Raw genomic sequence first — 20,022 nt, 5'->3', positions numbered from 1 at the left:
AAGAATTCAGGATCTGGTCCAGTTTATAAGTAGAAAATAAAACCTTAAGGACAGTTAATAGCAGTAGAATCTGATATCCAGAAAGGTGTATTACTGAAACATAGTTTTTCTCTATAAACATCCCATTTCTATCAAGATAACTACTGTTAGACTAATTTGTTTGCAAATTGAATCTAGTTTCAATAAATTTGGCCTGATTATTTACATAAGTGCAGCAAAAATAGTGATCATATAAACCTTCGTGGAACTTTTCATAAAGAATCTTGAAAAGATTCATTCTTCTGCATGTGGCTGTCCAGTTTTTCCAATACCATTTGTTGAAGAGACTGTCTTTTTTCCATTGGACATTCTTTCCTGCTTTGTTGAAGATTAGTTGACCATAGAGTTGAGGGTCCATTTCTGGGCTCTCTATTCTGTTCCATTGACCTATGTGTCTGTTTTTGTGCCAGTACCAAGAGACCAAGAGAGACTATGGACTCTGAGAAACAAACTGATATTTATTTATTTATTTTTTTTAAACTGAGGGTTTTAGAGGGGAAGGGGGTGGGAGGATGGGTTAGTCCGGTGATGGTATTAAGGAGGGCACATATTGAATGGAGCACTAGGTGTTATACACAAACAAGGAATCATGGAACGCTACATCAAAAACTAATGATGTAATGTATGGTGATTAACATAACATAATAAAATTAAATTAAAAAAGAATCTTAAAAAGAAGAAAAAAAAGAATCTTAGATTGACCTTTTCAAGGCTCTTTGGGCTAAGCAGCTAAGCTAAGAATTGTCTAATTGTGTCCTATTACAAGGAGATCAGATGGAGGTTATATAAATACATATATTGTCATGAAAAATAAGAATAATAAGAGTTTCTAAATTCTGGCGGGATCAAGTAGGGAGAAAAAGATAAATGTTTCACCTGTTGATTACAAAAGTAGGTTTTACTGAATTGTAAGCTATAGATAGCTTAAAAGAGAGGAGAAATGGAGCCTTTTAAATCTGGAAAACAAAACATTGAAGAACCATCAATGTTTTAAGCGAAGTCATAAAAAATTATAATCATCTTCATTAGTTCATTGAGTCTCCTGTAATTCTTGTTCTGCTTCATCTTGGATTAATAACTTTATGAATCAGTTTTCCACTAGACTTTTAAACATTCTTACCCAGTTCAGTGTTAGGATTTTAAAATTAACAGAAACCTGTACTTGTCAGAGTCTTTTCCATGAATCTCTTTGGAGATGAAGCACTTTTGTAGGAATAGTTTTACAAAAACTTAACTTAAATCCATTTGAGTCTTAGCTAGACCACACATAAAATTCCTTTCTCGATTCCTTTTCCATAAGCCTTCTACAACTTTTTTTTTTTTTTTACAGATTTTATTTATTTATTTATTTGAGAGAGAGAGCACAGGAGAGCATGAACAGGAGGGAGGGGTAGAGGGAGGAGAAGCAGACTCCCCAATGAGCAGGGAGCCCGACGTGGGACTGGATCCCAGGACCCTGGGATCACGACCTGAGCTGAAGGCAGATGCTTAACCGACTGAGGCACCCAGGCGTCCTCTACAATTTTTTATATCCATCCAGTTTTTATTTCATCTTTTTCCTTTCTCATTCTGGAATTATCATTTTACTTACAGACAAAATTACTTTCCTTTTTCCCTTACCAAAACAACAACAAAACCCATATTCTTCATATCTTTTCTTGTCCAAAAAACATATTCTATTTTCTTCAACTACTTTTCATATACATTGTTTTCTTTCATCCTTATTATTTCTAGTAGCTTTAATTACATATATTAGAATTCTTAACTCTTATAATCTTTAATTCCTAGTAAAAACCAAGAAGTAAGCAATTGTGGACTGGCAAATTTATAAATACACAGTTACAAAAACTTTTTAGAGACATACATTTTTTTATTGTTTTTTAATGTGGCAAAGGACATAGTTATTAATAGACCCAAGTATCTTTTATCTCTCTGTAAAAATTAAAAAGCCAAAAGTTGGGGTTGTTCTGATGAATCCTAGGCTACTAAAGCCTGAGTGACTCTTTAAAGGCTGTATAAGCAAGCCAGGGTAGGGTAAAAATGTTGGGAGGTGCCAATAGAATATAGTGATTTCTGATAAATGAAAGGATAATTGGCATAGCTTGAATTTATTCAGAGAGTTTTGCTAGAAAATGAAGAACTAGATTTAGGTTACCTTGTAGCAGATGATGCAAATGGAAGTAGAAATTATATGCAAACAATAAATCATGGAACACTACATCAAAAACTGATGATGTAATGTATGGTGATTAACATAACATAATAAAAAATAGAAAAAAGAAATTAAACATAAATAAGAACCTTGCATAGTAGTACAAAGGAGATGCTTAATAAAAACCATTCATTCTAATGATAGATTTGAGTTCTTAGGTAGATTTGAGTCAGTGTAGTAGTACTGATAGATAACCATGACAGGAACCCATTCAAAGAGCAAACTTAAATGGGTTTAAATGGCATTTCCAAAACACCGATTTACCGAGGTCAATTTTAGTTGGCACCCAGACATGATAAAAAGTATATTGAATCATATAGCAATAATTGTTTCCTTTTTAACTTTTTTTTAATGCTTATTAGCTTCAGGGAAAAATTATTAGTTGAGGTTGTATATCTTTAGTAATTCTCTTATACCTGCTAATGATTCATTTTAACAAAAAGAGCAACTCCCAAGCTCCAGACCCCAGCAGGCAAAAATATCATTGGTTTATGTTTATTACAGTTATAGATGTGGTTATGTTTTACTTCCAGCAGGTGACAGGTTTTTTGTTTTTTTGTTTTTTTTCCATTTTTGGTAGTAATGTATAGTTTTATTTCAGTATAAGTTTAAATAAAATTAGTTTCCTTAAATAAAATATTAGTAATACTATAATACTGTACAGAAAAAAAAAAGCCCAAACTAGGTAAACTTATGTTTAGTATTTAATGATTCAGTATATTATCTCATTTTGACGTGAGTTAGGTATTCAAGAATATTCATTATTTAGTTTAACTTGGTACAAACTTTTCTGTTATTTACATTTGTTTAAATTATTTGTTTTTAACAATTATGCTTGGATTAGACATTAAACAGCTAACCATCATACTAAATTATTTTTCTTGTTGACGGATTTTGAAGACATGCTTGCTTTTATTAAGCCAACAAACTTAAACTAGGTTTTACTTTTCAAAGGTTATGTCAGGTCATGTGAACTTGAAAAACATTTGGGTTAGTTTTTATGTTTCTGAGGGTTTCAAGAATACTTACTTTATAAGTGCTTATTTTTCTTTAAGCCAATTAAATAAGAGCTCATTACACATTAGTTTTGGCAATACCATCTGAATTAGAAAAATATCACACCTCTGTAATGTGCATACATAGACATACATAAATATACAGATAGATGCAAACAGATCTTATAGCTTTTGTTTAAAAAAATTTAGTCTTGAGCTGACATAATAATGCAAAACTCACTAGTTTATAAAAGAACAGTTGGATCCAAATTGTGTTTCTGGCAAATGGACTAAGTTGAGGTTACTGCTTGTATAGCAAAGTGGTTTTTTCCAGTAAAGTTTTTTTGTTTGTTTGTTTGCATGATGTAAGGATCTTTTGTTTTATTTTTTATTTTTTTGTTTTTTTAAAGATTTTATTTATTTGATAGAGAGCACAAACAGGAGGAGCAGCAGAGGGAGAGGGAGAAGCAGGCTGTCTGCTGAGCAGGGAGCCTGATGTGGGACTCGATCCCAGGACCCTGGGATCATGACCTGAGCCGAAGGCAGATGCTTAACCGACTGAGCCACCCAGGCGCTCCTTTAAGGATCTTTTAAAGCTCTTTTTGCAGTCATTTTGTCTTTTAGAAGTTTCTGCTTATTAATCAAAGAATGCATTCCATTGTCACTGAGAGGTTTGAAATCCTCTCGTGTCAAAGGCACAGCTCAAGATCCACTTCTCTAAGTTGAAGTTGCCCTACGGTGGCCACTACAATTCCACAAGTTCACCCATTTTCCAAAAAGGCACAAAATCCTGGTCCATAGACCAGGTGAACCCCATCTTTGCCTTTAGATTCCCTAAGAGTTCTTAACTATGAGGGACCCAGTTTTCCAAAAAGTGTTCTAAAACACAGGGAACCAACCATGTGTTTCCCTGCCCTCCTCCCTTTGGAACAGAATAGGATGATTCATTAAGAAGCTTCAACAAATAAATGTAGTATGCAAATTAAAGTCAGTTCAAGATGTAGGGAACAGAGCTCAAATATAGGAGAGACTTACCTTCAGACTCTAGGGTCATTGAGAAAGCATTGAACTCAGTGGACTCTATCTGTTCCATCACCATAGGGGCCTCAGAGTTGAGGGGGATGATGGGAGGGGGTATCTTCTTTGGATCCCATTTTTACACCATAAATTGTCAAAAGTTTAGAAATAACAGAAGTAAAACTAAAACCAGTGAATCATTGAAGTAGTATTGTGCACACACCAAGAAGACAGTTTGCAAACCAGGAGCATTCAGACCAAAACATGGAAGGAAGCTCAGAGTTATGTTGTAAAGCAGCTTATATAGTGAGAAGTTCCTGCCCTCAAACCTCCTCTCCTTCCACTTGCTCATGTGTGCTCTTAAATTTTAGTCATTCAGAGGTATTTAGAGTTCCTTAATTACATATCATGTGTTTCCCCCACTTCTGACCTTTTCATATTCTCTCCTGAAATCTAATCCTTCTATAGAATACCAGTTCCTCTTTTAAGATTGAACCTAAATTGTAACTCTTTAAGCAGGTATTCAGTAAAATGTTGAATGATTAATTTGAGTTTTTATGTGGATGGATTTTCCTAATGTGGGGCATTTGAATCTCTTATTTATAAGATAGGTTTTATCATCCCAATTTTAGAGATAAGGAAAGAGGCTAAGAGGAACAGGTTGTTTAACTGCTAAGATCATGCAAAAATTTACTGCTAACACTCTTTAGCTTCAAAGCTTTGCTCTTTTTTGCTAATCACTTTGTATGTGGTATATAAGTGTTACTGATGTTATACTTGTTTATGTGATTTTTGGACACTTCTCTGAAATCTAGAGAATTCTCCATAAAAATCAGTGTGGGAATAATCACATAGTCCTTATTTTAAAAGTCACTACAATGGGGGCGCCTGGGTAGCTCATCCGTTGAGCATCTGACTCGATCTCAGCTCAAGTCTTGATCTCAGGGTCGTGAGTTCATGCCCGTGTTGGGCTCCACACTGGGTGTGGAGCCTACATTAAAAAAATAATAAAGGTATAAAAGTCACTACAATATATAATTTACTTTGTAACATTTTTCATGCTTAGTAGTGAAAAATTATTGTTGGTTAGGCATTATCCAATATAGTATGGTTTAAAAAATATTGCTGTGATTTTTCTTTCATTTTTAGAAAGACGTTTGGATCTCCAGTTTTAGAATGGCATCCATTTCAGGTTAGTGAAAATGATTACATTTTATAGTACATTCTGTTTTGTTTCTAATTGCATGGTCTTTGAAAAAAAATTGTTTTTCTCTGTACTTTCCTCTCTTTAAACTGCTCTAACAGGAAAGTTTTGATAAAAATAAAGAAACATAAATTATAAAAATATTTGTTTTAAAAATTCTGATTATTGAAATGATGTTTTGTGAGTTGTTTTTTTATTGTAAAACATACATACCAAAATTTACCATTTTAACTAATTTTAAGTATACAGTTCAATGGCAGCAATTCACATTATTGTATAACCATCACCAGTATCCATCTCCAGAACTTTTTCATCATTCCAAACTGAAATTCTGTGCCCATTTTATAATAATGCCCCCTTACTTCCTTTCCACCAATTGCTGATAACACTATTCATATTCTGTTTGTGTGAATTTGATTACCTCATGTAAGTGGACTCATACAGTATGAGTCCTTTAGTGTCAGGCTTATTTCCCTTAGCATAATGTCTTTGAGCTTCATCCATTTGTAACATTTTTCTTTTTAAGGTTGAGTAATATTACAGTGTATATATATATATCACCTTTTGTTTATCAGTTTGTCTGTCAGTGGACATCTGGGTTGTTTTATCTTTGGCAATTGTGAATAATGCTGCTATGAACATTGGAGTCCAAACGTGTTTGATTCTGTTTTCAGTTCTTTTGGGTATATACCTAGAAGTAGAATTGCTGAATCACATGGTATTTCTGTGTTTAATTTTTCAGGAACTGCCATGTTATTTTTCATACTCACTGTTCCATTTTACATTCCCACCAGCAATGCAAAAGGGTTCTAAGAATTATAGGAACCTAAGAAATCACAAAGTAGAAAATATAAATCACTCCAAATCCCTCTACTCAAATTAATACTGTAATATATAGATGTATTATTTTTCAACAAATATTTTTAGTTTGCAAAGAGTTTTTATTATTTTTTTAATGAAGTACAATTAATATATGTTACAGGAGTACAATGTATTCCCCAATTCTGTCTATTAATCAGGGCTTAGCATGGTAAGTGTAGTCACTGTCACCATACAACATCATTATAATATTATTGACTATATTTCAAAGCTGTATTTTTCATCTCTGTGACTTATTTATTTTATAGCTGAAGTTTGTATCTCTTAATCCCCTTCATCTATTTCACCATTCTCTCTACCTACCTCCCATCTGGCAACTTCCAGTTTATTCTCTGTATTTAAGAGTTTTTTGTTTGTTTGCAGATTTTATTTATTTATTTGAGAGAGAGAGGGAGGGAGAGAGCGAGCGTGCACAAGCTGGGGGGAGAGGCAGAGGGAAATGGAGAAGCAGACTCCCCGCTGAGCAGGGAGCCCAATGTGGGGCTTGATTCCAAGACCCTGAGATCATGACCTGAGCCGAAGGCAGAGGCTTAACCAACTGAGCCACTCAGGTGCCCCTGTTTGTTTTTATTATTCCACATGTAAGTTAAATCATATGGTATTTGTCTTTCTCTGACTTATTTTATTTAGCCTTGTACCTCTTAGGTACGGCTTGTTTCCATCTTGTTTCAAATAGCAAGCTCTCATTCTTTTTTTATGGCTGAGTAATATTCCATTGCATATATATACCACTCTTCTTTATCCATTTGTCGATAGATGGACACTGGATTGCTTCCATATCTTGGCTATTTTAACTAACACTGCAACGAATATACCTTATATCTTTTTGAATTAGTATTTTCATTTTCTTTGGGTAAATACCCAGAAGTAGAATTGCTAGATTAGGGCGCCTAGGTGGCTCAGTTGGTTAAGCGACTGCCTTCGGCTCAGGTCATGATCCTGGAGTCCCAGGATCGAGTCCCGCATCGGGCTCCCTGCTCAGCAGGGAGTCTGCTTCGCCCTCTGACCCTCCCCCCTCTCATGTGCTCTCTCTCTCTCTCATTCTCTCTCTCAAATAAATAAATAAAATCTTTAAAAAAAAAAAAAAGAATTGCTAGATTATATGGTATTTCTATTTTTAATTTTTTGAGGAACCTCCATGCTATTTTTCACAGTAACTATACCAATTTACATTCCCACCACAGAGTGTGAAGGATCTTTTTTCTTCACATCCTTGTCAACACTTGTTATTTCTTTGTTTTTGTTACTGTTATGTCATTTGAACTGGTGTGAGGTGATATCCCATTGTGGTTTTGATTTGCATTTCCCTGATGATTAGTGATGTTGAACATCTTTTCATGTATCTTTTTGCCATCTCCATCTTTAGAAAAATGTGTTTTCAGGTATTTTGTCTATTTTTTTATTGGATTGTTTGGGTTTTTTGGGTGTTAAGTTGTGTAAATTCTTTATGTATTTTGGATATTAATCCCTTATCAGATATATCATTCACACATATCTTCTATCATTTACTTTGTTTTATTGATGGTTTCCTTTTCTGTGCAAAAGCATTTTATTTTGATGTAGTCCCAATAGTTAATATTTGCATTTGTTTTCCTTGCATGAGAAGACCTATCCTTAGATAATGTTGCTAAGGGCAGTGTCTAAGAGTTTACTGTCTCTGTTTTCTTTTGGGAGTTGTATGGTATCAGGTCTCACATTTAGGTCTTTAATCCATTTTGAGTTTGTGTATTGTGTAAGAAAGTGGTCCAGTTTCATTCATTTGCATGTAGCCACTCAGTGTTTTGAACACCATTTATTGAAGAGACTATCTTTTCCCCATTGTATATTCTTGCTCCACTGTCATAGATTGATCAACCAAGTAAGTGTGGGTTTATTTCTGGGGTCTCTTGTCTGTTCTATCAATCTGTCTATTTTTGTGACAATAGCATACTGTTTTGATTACTACAGTTGTATTATCTTGAAATGTGGGATTGTCCAGCTTTGTCCTTGTGGTTCCATAATTTTAGGATTATTTGTTTTGGTTCTGTGAAAAATACTGTTGGAATTTTGGTAGAAATTGCATTTGTAGGTTGCTTTGGATATTATGAACGTTTGAATAATATTAATTCTTCCAATCTTGGAGCAGAAAATATCTTTCCATTTATTTGTGCTTTCTTCAATTTCTTTTAGCAGTGTTCTCTAGTTTTCAGTATATAGGTCTTTCACCTTTATGGTTAAATTTATTCCTGGGTATTTTATTCTTCTTGGTGCAGTTTTAAATGGGATTGTTTTCTTAATTTCTTTTTCTGCTACATTATTATTAGTTTATAGAAGTGCAACAGATTTCTGTATATTGATTTTGTATCCTGCAACTTGCCTGAGTTCATTTGTCACTTCTAATAGTGTTTTGGTTGAGTTTTTAGGGTTTTCTAGTTAGTATCATGTCACCTGCAAATAGTGACAGTTTTACTTATTCTGTACCAATTTGAATGCCATTTATCCTGTTTTTTTTTTTTAATTGATTGCTGTGTCTAGGACTTTCAGTACTATGTTGAATGAAAATGGTGAGAGTGAACATCCTTGCCTTTTCTTTTTTTAAATATTTTATTTATTTGAGACAGAGAGAGACAGAGTGTGAGAGCAAAGGGGAGTGGTAGAGGGAGAGGGACAAGCAGACTCCCCGCTGAGCAGGGAGCCTGATGTGGGGCTGGATCCCAGGACCCCGAGATCATGACCTGAGCTGAAGGCAGGCACTTAACCCACTGAGCCACTCAGGCACCCTGCCTTTTCTAACATTAGAGGAAAAGCTCTCAGTTTTTCACCATTTGAGTATAATGTTAGTTGTGGCTTTATCTTATATGGCCTTTATTATGTTGGGTATATTCCCTATAAATCCACTTTGTTGAGAGTTTTTATTATGAATGGATGTTGAATTTTGTCAAATACTTTTTCTGCATCTGTTGAGATAATCATATGATTTTTATCCTTCATTTTGTTAATATGGTATATATCACGTTGGTTGATTTGTGAATATTTAACCATTCTTGAATCCCTGGAATAAGTCCCACTTGATTATGATAAAAGACCTTTTAGTGTATTGTTGAATGTGCTTTACTAATACTTTATTCAGGACTTTTGCATCTATGTTTATCAGGGATAGTGGTCTGTAGTTTTCTTCTTTTTTGTAGTGTCTGTGTGGCTTTGGTATGAGGATAATGCCAACCCTGTAGAATGTATTTGGAAGCTTTACTTTCTTGTTTATTTTTTGGGATAGTTTGAGGAGAATAGGTATTAACTCTTCTTTAAATGCTTGGTAGAAAAAAAGATAAATGCTTGGTAGAATTCACTTGTGAATTCATCTGGTCTTGGACTCTCCTTTATTGGTAGTGTTTTGATTACTGATTTAAATGTGTTACCTATAATTGGTCTGTTTCTATTTCTTTCTGATCATTTTGGAAGGTTGTAAGTGTCAAGGAATTTATCCATTTCTTCTAGTTTGTACTATTTTTTAGCATATAATTTTTCATAATAGCCTCTTATAATCTTTTGTATTTCTGTGATGTCAGTTGTTACTATTGCATTTCTAATTTTATTTGGTTCTCTTTTCCCCCACCCCCTTCTCTCTCTGTCTCTTTTTTTTTTTATGAGTCTGGTAAAGGTTTATTAACTCTTTTCATCTTTTCAGAGAACCAGCTCATTGAAACCACTAGTTTTATGGATTTTTTTTTTCCTTTTTTGGGGGAAGGCCATCTCTATTTCATTTATTGCTCTTATGGTTTTTATTATTTCTTTTTACTAACTTTGGACTTCGTTCTTTTTCTAGTTCCTTTAGATTAAGGTTAGATTGAGATTTATCTTGGCTTTTGAGGCAGGCCTCTAGCGCTATAAATTTCCCTCTTAGAACTGCTTTTGTTGTGTCCCAAAGATTTTGGACCATTGTGTTTTTATTTTTGATTGTCTCAGTGTAGTTTTTGGTTTCTTCTTTTGTTTCCTTGTTGAACTGTTAGTTGTTTAGTAGCATGTTGTTAAGGCTCCATGTGTTTGTGGGTTTTTTGCCTATTCCCCCACCTTCTTTTTTCTTGTAATTGATCTCTGGGTTCATGCTGTTATAGTCGGAAAAGATGCATGATAAGATTTTAATCTTCTTAAATTTATTGTAGCTTTTTTGTGGCCTAACGTGTTGATTTATCCTGAAAAATGTTCCATGTGCACTTGAAAAGAATGTGTATTCTGCTGTTTTGGGTTGGAATGTTCTATATGTATGCTAGCTCCATCATTCTAATGTGTAATTCAAAGATACTATACCCTTATTGATTTTTTTTTGTCTCGATGCTCTATCTGTTGATGTCAGTGGCGTGTTCCAGTCCCCTATTATTATTGCATTACCATCAGTTTCTTTCTTTATGTCTCTTAATATTTGCTTTATGTGTTTAGGTGCTCCAATATTGGGTGCATAGTTATTTACAATTGCTATGTACTCTTTTTTTTTTTTTTTTTTTAAGATTTTTATTTATTTATTTGACAGAGACACAGCGAGAGAGGGAACACAAGCAGGGGGAGTGGGACAGGGAGAAGCAGGCTTCCCGCGGAGCAGGGAGCCCGATGCGGGGCTCGATCCCAGGACCTGGGAGCACGACCTGAGCCGAAGGCAAACGCTTAACAACTGAGCCACCCAGGCGCCCCACAATTGCTATATACTCTTGTTGGATTGATCTCTTTATCATCATATAATTCCATTCTTTGTATTTGTTTTTAAGATTTATTTATTTGAGAGCGAGACAGAGAGTGCACACCCATGCATACCTGTGCATATGCGAACAGGGGGAGGGGCAGAGAGAGAGAGAGAATCCCCAAGCAGACTTCCGCTGAGCACAGAGTCGACACGGCTCAATCCCAGGACCATGAAATCATGACCTGAGCCAAAATCAAGAGCCAGCTATTTAACCAGCTGAGCGACCCAGGTGTCCTCGTTCTTTGTTTTTTAATATACTCTTTGTTTTAAAGTCTATTTTGTTTGATATAATTATTGCTATTCCAGTTTGTTTGTTTCTGTTTGCATGGAATATCTTGTTCCATGTCTTTACTCACAGTCATTAAGTCTTTTTAGGTCTGAAGTGAGTTATAGGCAGCATATAGAAGGGTCTTTTTTTTTTTTGTATACATTCAGTCACCCTATGTCTTTTGATTTGAGCACAATTAGACCAGTCACATTTAAAGTAATTATTAATAGAGATGTACTTATTGCCATTTTGTTACTTGTTTTCTGGTTGTTGTAGTTCTTTGTTCCTTAATCTCTTGCTCTCTTTCCTGTGATTGATGACTTTCTTTAGTATTATGCTTGGCTCTCTTATTATTATTATTATTTACGTATCTATTAGAAGTTTTTGTTTTGTGGTCACCCAGAGGTTCATATATAACATCTTATGTGTACAGCAATTTTTATTAAGTTGATGGTCACTTAAGTTTGAACACATTCTAAAAGAACTTCAATTTTACTGCCCTTCCTCACATTTTATGTGTGTGTTGTTATATTTTACATCTCTTTATTTTGTGAGTTTCCCTTAACTAATTTTTTAGATTAAATTGATTTCACTACTTTTGTCTTTTAACCATAGTAGCTTTATAAGTGATTTCTCTACTATCTTACTGTATGTTCGATTTTACTCATAAGAATTTTTTCCCTTCATAATTTTTTTACTTGTAATTATGGCTTGTTCTTTCCCACTTAAAGAATTCTGTTCAACATTTCTTATAAGGCCAGTTTAGTAGTGATGAACTTTTTTACCTTTGTCCACAAACTCTATTTCTTCTTCATTTCTGAATGATGACCTTACTGGGTAGACTATTCTTCGTTGCAGGATTTTTCCCTTTCAGCACCTTGAATGTATCAGGCCACTCCCTTTTGGCTTGCAAAGTTTCTGCTGAAAAATCAGCTGATAGCCTTATGGGGTTTCCCTTCTATGTAACTTTTTGCTTCTCTTGCTCCTTTTAAAACTCTCTCTTTATCTTTAATGTTTGCCATTTTAATTTTTATATGTCTTGATGTGGCCCCCCTTGGGTTCATCTTGTTAAGGGCTCTCTATGCTTCTTGAACTTGGATGTCTGTTTCCTTCCCCAGGTTAGGGAAGTTTTCAGCTATTGTTTGTTTTAATAAATATTCTGCCCCTTTCTTCTCTGCTTTTGAGACCCCCTATAAATGCAAATGTTATTATGCTTGAGGTTATTGCAGAGGTCCCTTAATCTTATCTTGTGATCTCTTTATTCCCTCTACTATATTTTTTTAATTTCAGTTATTCTATTCTTCACCTCTAATTGGTTTCTTTTTGTATTTTGTATCTCTTTGTTGAGGTTCTCACTGAGTTCATCCACTCTTCTTTCCATTCCAGTGAGCATCTTTATGACCATTACTTTGAACTCTTCATTAGGTAGATTTGCTATATCCATTTCATTTAGTCCTTTTTCCGAGGTTTTGTCTTCTTCTGTTTGGAGCACATGCCTCTGTCTCATATTTTTGACTTTCTGTGTTTGTTTCTGTGAATGAGGTAGAACAGCTACTTCTCCTAAGTATGGTTGTCCTCTGTGCAGACTATGTGCCTGGTGACTTTCACTGGCTGGCTGGAGCTTTGGTGTGGGCCAGGGGTTCTGGGGCAGCCTGTGCTGGTGCTGCCTTTGGATGGCCAGAGCTAATGTGGACATTGGCTGGGACAGTCTCAGGCCTCTCCGTACAGATGGTGCCCTGGCAAGAGAGCTGAAGCTGAAGTGGGTACAATCCAGGCTGTATTAGGGTATTTAGCATGAGGGTGCCTGGCTGGAGCTGAAGTGGACATGAGCTGGTTGTGCTGAGGCACCTACACTTGTGGCATCTTGGCAGGGCTGCTGGAACAGAGGCAGAGTGTGTGGGGGGGAGGGTCCCAGGGCATTCCATGTAGGGGGTGCCCTGGCAGGGCAGTAGTAGCCAAGGTGAATGCAAGCCAGGGGTTCCTGTGGCACTCTGTGCAAGTGGCGCTCTTGTAGGGTGGCTGGAGTGGAAGAAAGCATGAGCAAGGAGGTCCTGGAGTGCTGTGCACCATGGTATCCTCGCAAGTTATCTGGAGCCGATATGGTGCAGGTCTGGATTGTTCCAGGGTGCTTTGTGCCTGTATCACTTCGCCAAGATGGCTGTAGCTGTAGTGAGTGCTGATCAGAAGTGTCCTAGCATGCATCGCACTGTGGCTGCCTTGGTAGGTTGGCTTGGGATGATGTGGGCTAGGGGCCCAGGGCTCACTGAGGCAGTAGGCCAGCTGGGGTGCCTGGACTGTGCTCCCATTCACATAATGAAGGTGGAGGGGAATGTAAACTCTGGCACTCACCAGCCCCTCCAATCCAGAGAGATTTCCAGCAGCTTCTCTGCCATTTAGTGGAATTCTAGGGCTGGATTTTTTATATTCTAGTTGTTCTTTTAAACTGCGGCTCTTTTTTCTGGTCCCAGGGGATCCAGGGCTGGTGTGGCCCGGGGCTCACTGAGGCAGCAGGCCAGCAACGGCATCTGAAACCTGCTCCTGTCTGTACTATCACGGTGTACTGGGAACGTAAACCATGGCACTTGCCAGCCCCTCAGATCGGAGCTGCCCCACCATTTGGTGTGTCCTAAGGCTGGTTCTTTTATATTCTAGTTTCCCTCTCAAACTGTGGCTTTTTTTTCTGTGTCCCAGGGCAGATGAAGTTCAGGCTCTTCCTGTGTTGCCATCTTGAATCAGAAGCTCTCTGTCAGGTGGGGCTTGATCAGAGAAGCAGAGGTACTCTGAGTGATGTAAGGGATTTACTAGAGGGATTTAACCTTATGTGATTATGTGAAGTGGTCAAGCTCTTCCCTGGCGTATGTTTGCCTGTGTGTTTGGCACTGGGCCTGAAGTCAGCAGAGCCAGCAGTCAGGAAGAGAAGGCAGATACACAGTGGGGAATGCAAAAACAAACTGCAGCCTGTGAAGATGAATCCTGTTTCTTAACAGAACCTGCATTAGTCTCATTGCCTCAAAGTCTCCAATTTGAACGATGCAAGAGACCTGCCAAAAAGCCAGTGTACCTGCCCATGGAGTTGCATACTGCTTGGCTGAGGACTTAGAGAAGCTGAAGGAGAACCCACAGGGTCTGGAGCAGCTGCAGACTCTGCTCTTTCCCCAAGGATATCTGGCAGCAGCCAGAGTTGTGGGCCCAGTGCTGCCCTGTGCCAGTGAGGTCACCAGGCCTGACCTTACACTAAGCTTTTTAAATTTGGAAAATAAGCCCACTGTTTCACTTCTGCCCTCCAAATCTCTCTGGCTGCCCAACAAAACACAACTGATCCTTTCCCCAAAGAGGGCACGTATTCTTGTTATTCGTCTTTGGATGCTGCTCATTTCTCCTCTTGCTCAATCACATCCAACTTGGTAATCCTCTAATGATTTCTCTGTACATGTGATAGCATTTTACTCACAGTAGAACTTCTATCAAAATTGGAGTCAGTCCTCTCAAAACCTGCTGCTGCTGCTTTATCATCTGAGTTTATGTAATATTCTAAATCCTTTGTTGTCCTTTCAACTATCTTCACAGGGACTAGATTCCATTTCAAGAAACCACTTTCTTTGCTCATTTAAAGTTTTGTCATGAGATTGCAGCAATTCAGTCACATCATCAGGCTCCACTTCTAATTCCAGTTCTCTTGCTGTTTCCACCAGTGACTTTCTCCACTGAAATCTTGAACCCTCTGTCATCCATGAGGATTGGAATCAACTTCTTCCAGACTCCTGTTAATGTTGATATTTTAACCTCTTCCCATGAATCATGAATTTTCTGAATGGCATCTAGAGTGATGAATCCTTTCCAGAGGTTTTCAGTTGATTTTGCCCAGATCCATCAGAGCAAGCATTATCTGAGACAGCTATAGCCTTATGAAATCTATTTTGTAAATAATAAGTCTTGAAAGTAAAAAATTACTTATTGATCCATGGGTTGCAGGTGGATGTTGTGTTATCAGGCATGAAAAGAAGATGAATCTCTCTGGACATCACCAGAGCTCTTGGGTGACCAGGTGCATTGTGAGTGAAAGAAATCTTTTTTTCCTGAGCGCTAGGGCTCAGCAGTGTGCTTACTCAGTAACCCATGTTATAAACAGATGTGCTATCATCCAGGCTTATAGAACACAGGCAGAGTAGAGTTAGCATAATTCTTTCCCCTACAATTTTTGGAATTATAAATGAGCATTTGCTTCAACTTAAAGTCACCAGCTGCTTTAGATCCTACCAGGAGAGTCAGCCTGTTCTTTGAAGCGTTGAAGCCAGGCTTTGACTTCTCCTCTCTAGCTATGAAAGTCCTACATGGCATCTTCTTCCAATAGAAAGCTATTTTGTCTACAATGAAAATCTGTTGTTTATTATAGCTACCTTCATTAACTATTTTAGCTAAATCTTTTGGATAACTCAGTGCATCTTATACATCAACACTTGCTTCTCTACCTTACACTTTTATGTTATAGAGATTAAACCTCATGAACCAACCTCTCCTAGCTTCATACTTTTCTTCTGCGCCTTCCTCACCTTTCTGAGCCTTCATAGAATTGAAGAGAATTAGGGCCTTGCTCAGGAGAAGGCTTTGGCTTAGGGGAATGTTGTGGCTGGTTTGGTCTTCTATCCAGACTACTAAACCTCTCTCCATATCAGCATTAAGGCTGTTTTGCTTTCTTACCTTTCATGTGTTCACTGGAGTTGCATTTTTAATTTCCTTCCAGAACTTTGCCCTTGCATTCACAACTCAGCTAACTGGCTCAAGAGACCTAGCTTTCAGCCTGTCTTGGCTTTTGACATGGCTTCCTCACTAAGCTTAATCACTTCTAGTTTTTTATTTAAAGTGAGAGATGGGCAACTCTTCCCTCCATTTGAACAGTTAGAGGCCATTGTAGGGTAACTTAGCTGGCCTGATTTCAGTTGGGATGTGCCCAAGGGAATAGGGAGGCCCATGGGAGAGGCAGGAATGGCTGGTTGGTGGAGCAATCAGAACATGTACCCCTTTTATTAAGTTTGCTGTCCTATCTGGGTGTAGTTTGTGGTTCCCCAAAGCAATTACAATAGCAGTATCAAAGAGTACTGATCACAGATTATCATAACAATTGTAATAATAATGAAAACGTTTCAAATATTGCAAACACTACCAAAATGTGACATAGAGACATGAAGTGAGCAAACACTATTAGAAAAATGGCGCCCAAGACCAGCTCAACACAGGTTGCCACAAACTTTCAATTTCTTAAAAAGCTCAATATCTGCAAAATGCAGTAAAGCGAAGCACAATAAAATGAGGGATGCTTATATATACTGGCAAGTGCAGCTCTTGGTGTGTTTCATGTCTTTTTATGCGTCACACTTTTGTACATCATTCTCTAGGGCTTCCTATTCTTTTTTTTTTTTTTAAAGATTTTATTTATTTATTTATTTGACAGAGAGAGACAGCTAGAGAGGGAACACAAGCAGGGGGAGTGGGAGAGGGAGAAGCAGGCTTCCCGCTGAGCAGGGAGCCCGATGCGGGGCTCGATCCCAGGACTCTGGGATCGTGACCTGAGCCGAAGGCAGACGCTTAACGACTGAGCCACCCAGGCGCCCCTAGGGCTTCCTATTCTTGAAGCACTGAGAGGTGGCAGGCAGATTTTTAGTGGGGCTTAGCAATCCCTTCCTTACAAGGCAACTCTCTCAGGAAAGACCATCACAGGCATTCAGACAAGAGGAGACTGAGAAAGAGGAGGAAGGGCAAGAGAGAATGGCAGAATTTAGTGGTTTAAGGTCCCCTGCCTGCTTCATTGGAATCTGCCCAGATGTTCCCTTCCTAATTGCAGTCTCACTTCTTCCTAATAAGTGCCCTTAACTTTAACATAAGAGTCTGTGCAAGGCTGGGAGTTCAGTTTGCATTGTAATTCAGCCACTTGCAGAATGCTGGTATTCAGTGATCTTGGCCCGGTAGCTACAGGAGATAAGGGGTTCTTTTAGGACAGTCATAGAGACTTTGAGGTCCCTTTATGCAGATCCTGCATTTCTTCAGCTTCTTCAGCATATTTAGGAGCAATCAACCCCATTATTCTCACAAAAAATGTTCTGTGACAGCAAACACTTGGTCACCCAGAGCCTTTTCCTCTCTAGATACTTAATTATTAGTGTCTAGATTATAATTTACATAACTTTGTCTACTGCGTGCCATGGAATACCACTGTCCCTTTTACCACTGCAGGCAAGGGTCATTAATGCCTTTAAATCTTTAAATCAGAGACTATTCTAGGTGGCATAGAAGCAATTTAGAGAACCTACTTTTAACTTTCTTTTCTCTGGAACAACATTTGGTGTTGGTTAGGGTTCAGAGAAGCTGAATCATTATGAGTGATATAAGGGATTTATTATAGGAGTTAGCTCCTACGTGATCACAGGACGTGGTTAAGCAGTCCCTTACTGGTCCTGAAGTCAGCAGTGCCAGCAGTAGGGACAGGAAGATGGAGTGTGAGTGTGGGAGGGTAAAGAAGAGCTGAAACCAATGAGGACAAAGTGGAACCTGTCTGTCTCTCGCTTGCACTCATGTCGGTGTGTCATTGCCTCCAAGGCTCTGACTGCCAGGATGCTGGTGCCCTGCGGAAGGGCTGGTGCGCTTGCCATAGAAAATGACAGAACGTGGCCAACAATTCAGAGAAGCTGAGGAAGCTGTGGGCCAAGCTGCTGCCCCAAAGAGATTGAGCAGGAGCTGGAGGAACTGGCTTCTGCCCGATGCCAAGAAGGTGAATGAGCCCCAACAGCACCTGACATTACACCAGCCGTCTGAACGTAAAGCTGCTGCTGTTTCATTTCTGCCTTCCAAGTCTGAAGCGGAGTTCACTTGTGGCCAGTCCTAACCCAGAATCCTGGAAGGAAGTGAATGCTGGTAGTTGGTACAATACAAATCCACCAGAATATTCTATTTTAAATCATAACCGTAAGATTTCATCTTATGAAAATTTCAGGCCTTCAAGCTGGATTAATGCAGGCTGATGTTTTAGAAAGCACCAAGGACATCTTTAAAAAATTTTTAGTTTCTATTGTGGTGGTGTCGAAAGTAATCTCACTTTGACTTTAATACTCGGATTGCTTAGAATCATACTTAAGGCTGCTTTATAAATTATTTATGATGGAATTATAATGTCATTTCCAGTAGCACACTTGATTTCTCTTTTAGTTGTTACATCAGCTTGTTTATAATCACCGACTCCTTATCATGCCAACTATATGAACCCAAATATGAGTGTTTTTGTGAAATAATATCTAAGTAGTTAGGGGATTACTTTAAAATGCCTTCCTTTTGTTTCAAAGTCTGGTCACTTTACTTAAATGACTTAGGAGATTGTTGGACCACTGTCCCACAATACAATAAAAGTAATAATGATCATTTATTAAATGCATAACTGTGTGCCAGGTACTATGTTAAGAACTTTCCATATGTTATCTCACTTAATTCTTTAAAACAATACTATGAAAGCTAGATATTACCTAGATGGGGAAATTTTCCAGATGGGGAAATTGAGGCTCGCTTAAGTACTTAGCCTGAGCTAAGAAGAGGACCTAAGATTTAACTCAGGTCGTGTGACTTCAACACATATGCCCTTAACCACCCTGCTCTACTACTATAAGTTTGTCTGTAATTTCAATGGTGAGCAATATCCAAAAATCAGTAGGGAAACCTAAAACTATTTAGTCATTGTATCTTTTTTTTCCTTCCTTATAGGTCTAACTGAAGAATTGGATTCTGTAACCAATGAACTACATGCAGTAGACATTCAAATTCAGGAACTTCTGGAAAGGCAACAAGAGCTTATTCAGAAAAAGAACATTCTAACAAACCAAATAAAGCAGAATTTAGAGGCTTCTGGTGCTGGGGAAAGCAGTGAATGGGATTCTTCACCTGCTGCTTGGAATAAAGAAGGTTTACTCTGTTTTTCTTTGCTAGTTTTGTTTCTGCTCGTTTCTTCATGTAGGAGTTAAATCATTGTTCCTGGACCAGTGCTTTCCACTGGCTTAGAGGGAAACTGGCCACTCTTTAAGCGGCATGGGAAACCAGTATGCAAACCATTCTTACCCATGTTCTTTTTGAATGAAGCTTTATTATTCAGACTTCATTATTTTTTTCCAAATCTGGTTCTAGCAGCATCAATCAATGCTTGGAAAAAGATTTTTAACTAAATTTTCTAAATTTTAACTAGAAAAAAATTAAACCACTAAGAAAAAAAGGTAGGTTCAAACTTCTTGCCAGAGTCTAGTTCATTTTCCTGCCCACCTTTCTTGATTCAAGATCTTGCCAAGCATCATGTTTATCACTGGCTATCACATTATAATGGAATACTATGACTCTCAAATTGCAATGCTTTTATGGGCCCTGCTTTCCAGGGATTCACTTCTAAACAAGATATTTATATAAAAAAATTCCACATAATTGTTAACTTGATGATATTTGAGATTATTATGATCCTATGAATTCCCTGATCAACATTCAGACTGTTTTTTGAATACCTGTCAAGTACCTTCCTCTTATGTGTAGGTTAATTTTCAACTGGCAAATGTTTTCATTTTTTCTGATGTACTGTTTCTTATCATATAACATTAAATGTGTTTTTGCTTAGCTTCATGAGCTAAACTAATCCCAAAATTGTTAGTATAAAAGTTAAATTGTTAATAGTATTTA

General features: G+C 37.5%; 2 protein-coding genes across 5 annotated transcripts in view; both read left to right on the top strand.

The window, feature by feature from the left end:
- The window catches only part of LOC118546527 (cationic amino acid transporter 3-like), a 120,968-nt gene that overhangs the window by 1,958 nt on the left and 98,988 nt on the right, over positions 1-20,022 (top strand). The gene's annotated exons all lie outside the window — the stretch shown is intronic.
- The window catches only part of RECQL (RecQ like helicase), a 53,003-nt gene that overhangs the window by 2,013 nt on the left and 30,968 nt on the right, over positions 1-20,022 (top strand). For 2 of the 4 annotated variants that reach the window (XM_036119197.2, XM_078075726.1), the window contains exons 2-3: positions 5,413-5,455; positions 19,069-19,266. In XM_036119197.2, the coding sequence (XP_035975090.1) occupies positions 5,440-5,455; positions 19,069-19,266 (214 nt within the window). In that variant the 5' untranslated portion in view covers positions 5,413-5,439. Of the gene's footprint in view, positions 1-5,412; positions 5,456-17,916; positions 18,239-19,068; positions 19,267-20,022 lie in introns of all 4 variants that reach the window. The other 2 variants (XM_078075728.1, XM_078075727.1) reach the window with 2 other exon arrangements.

This window comes from Halichoerus grypus, chromosome 6, assembly GCF_964656455.1.
Source record: "Halichoerus grypus chromosome 6, mHalGry1.hap1.1, whole genome shotgun sequence".
Taxonomy (NCBI): domain Eukaryota; kingdom Metazoa; phylum Chordata; class Mammalia; order Carnivora; family Phocidae; genus Halichoerus; species Halichoerus grypus.
This window is presented reverse-complemented; position numbering and strand designations above follow the sequence as displayed.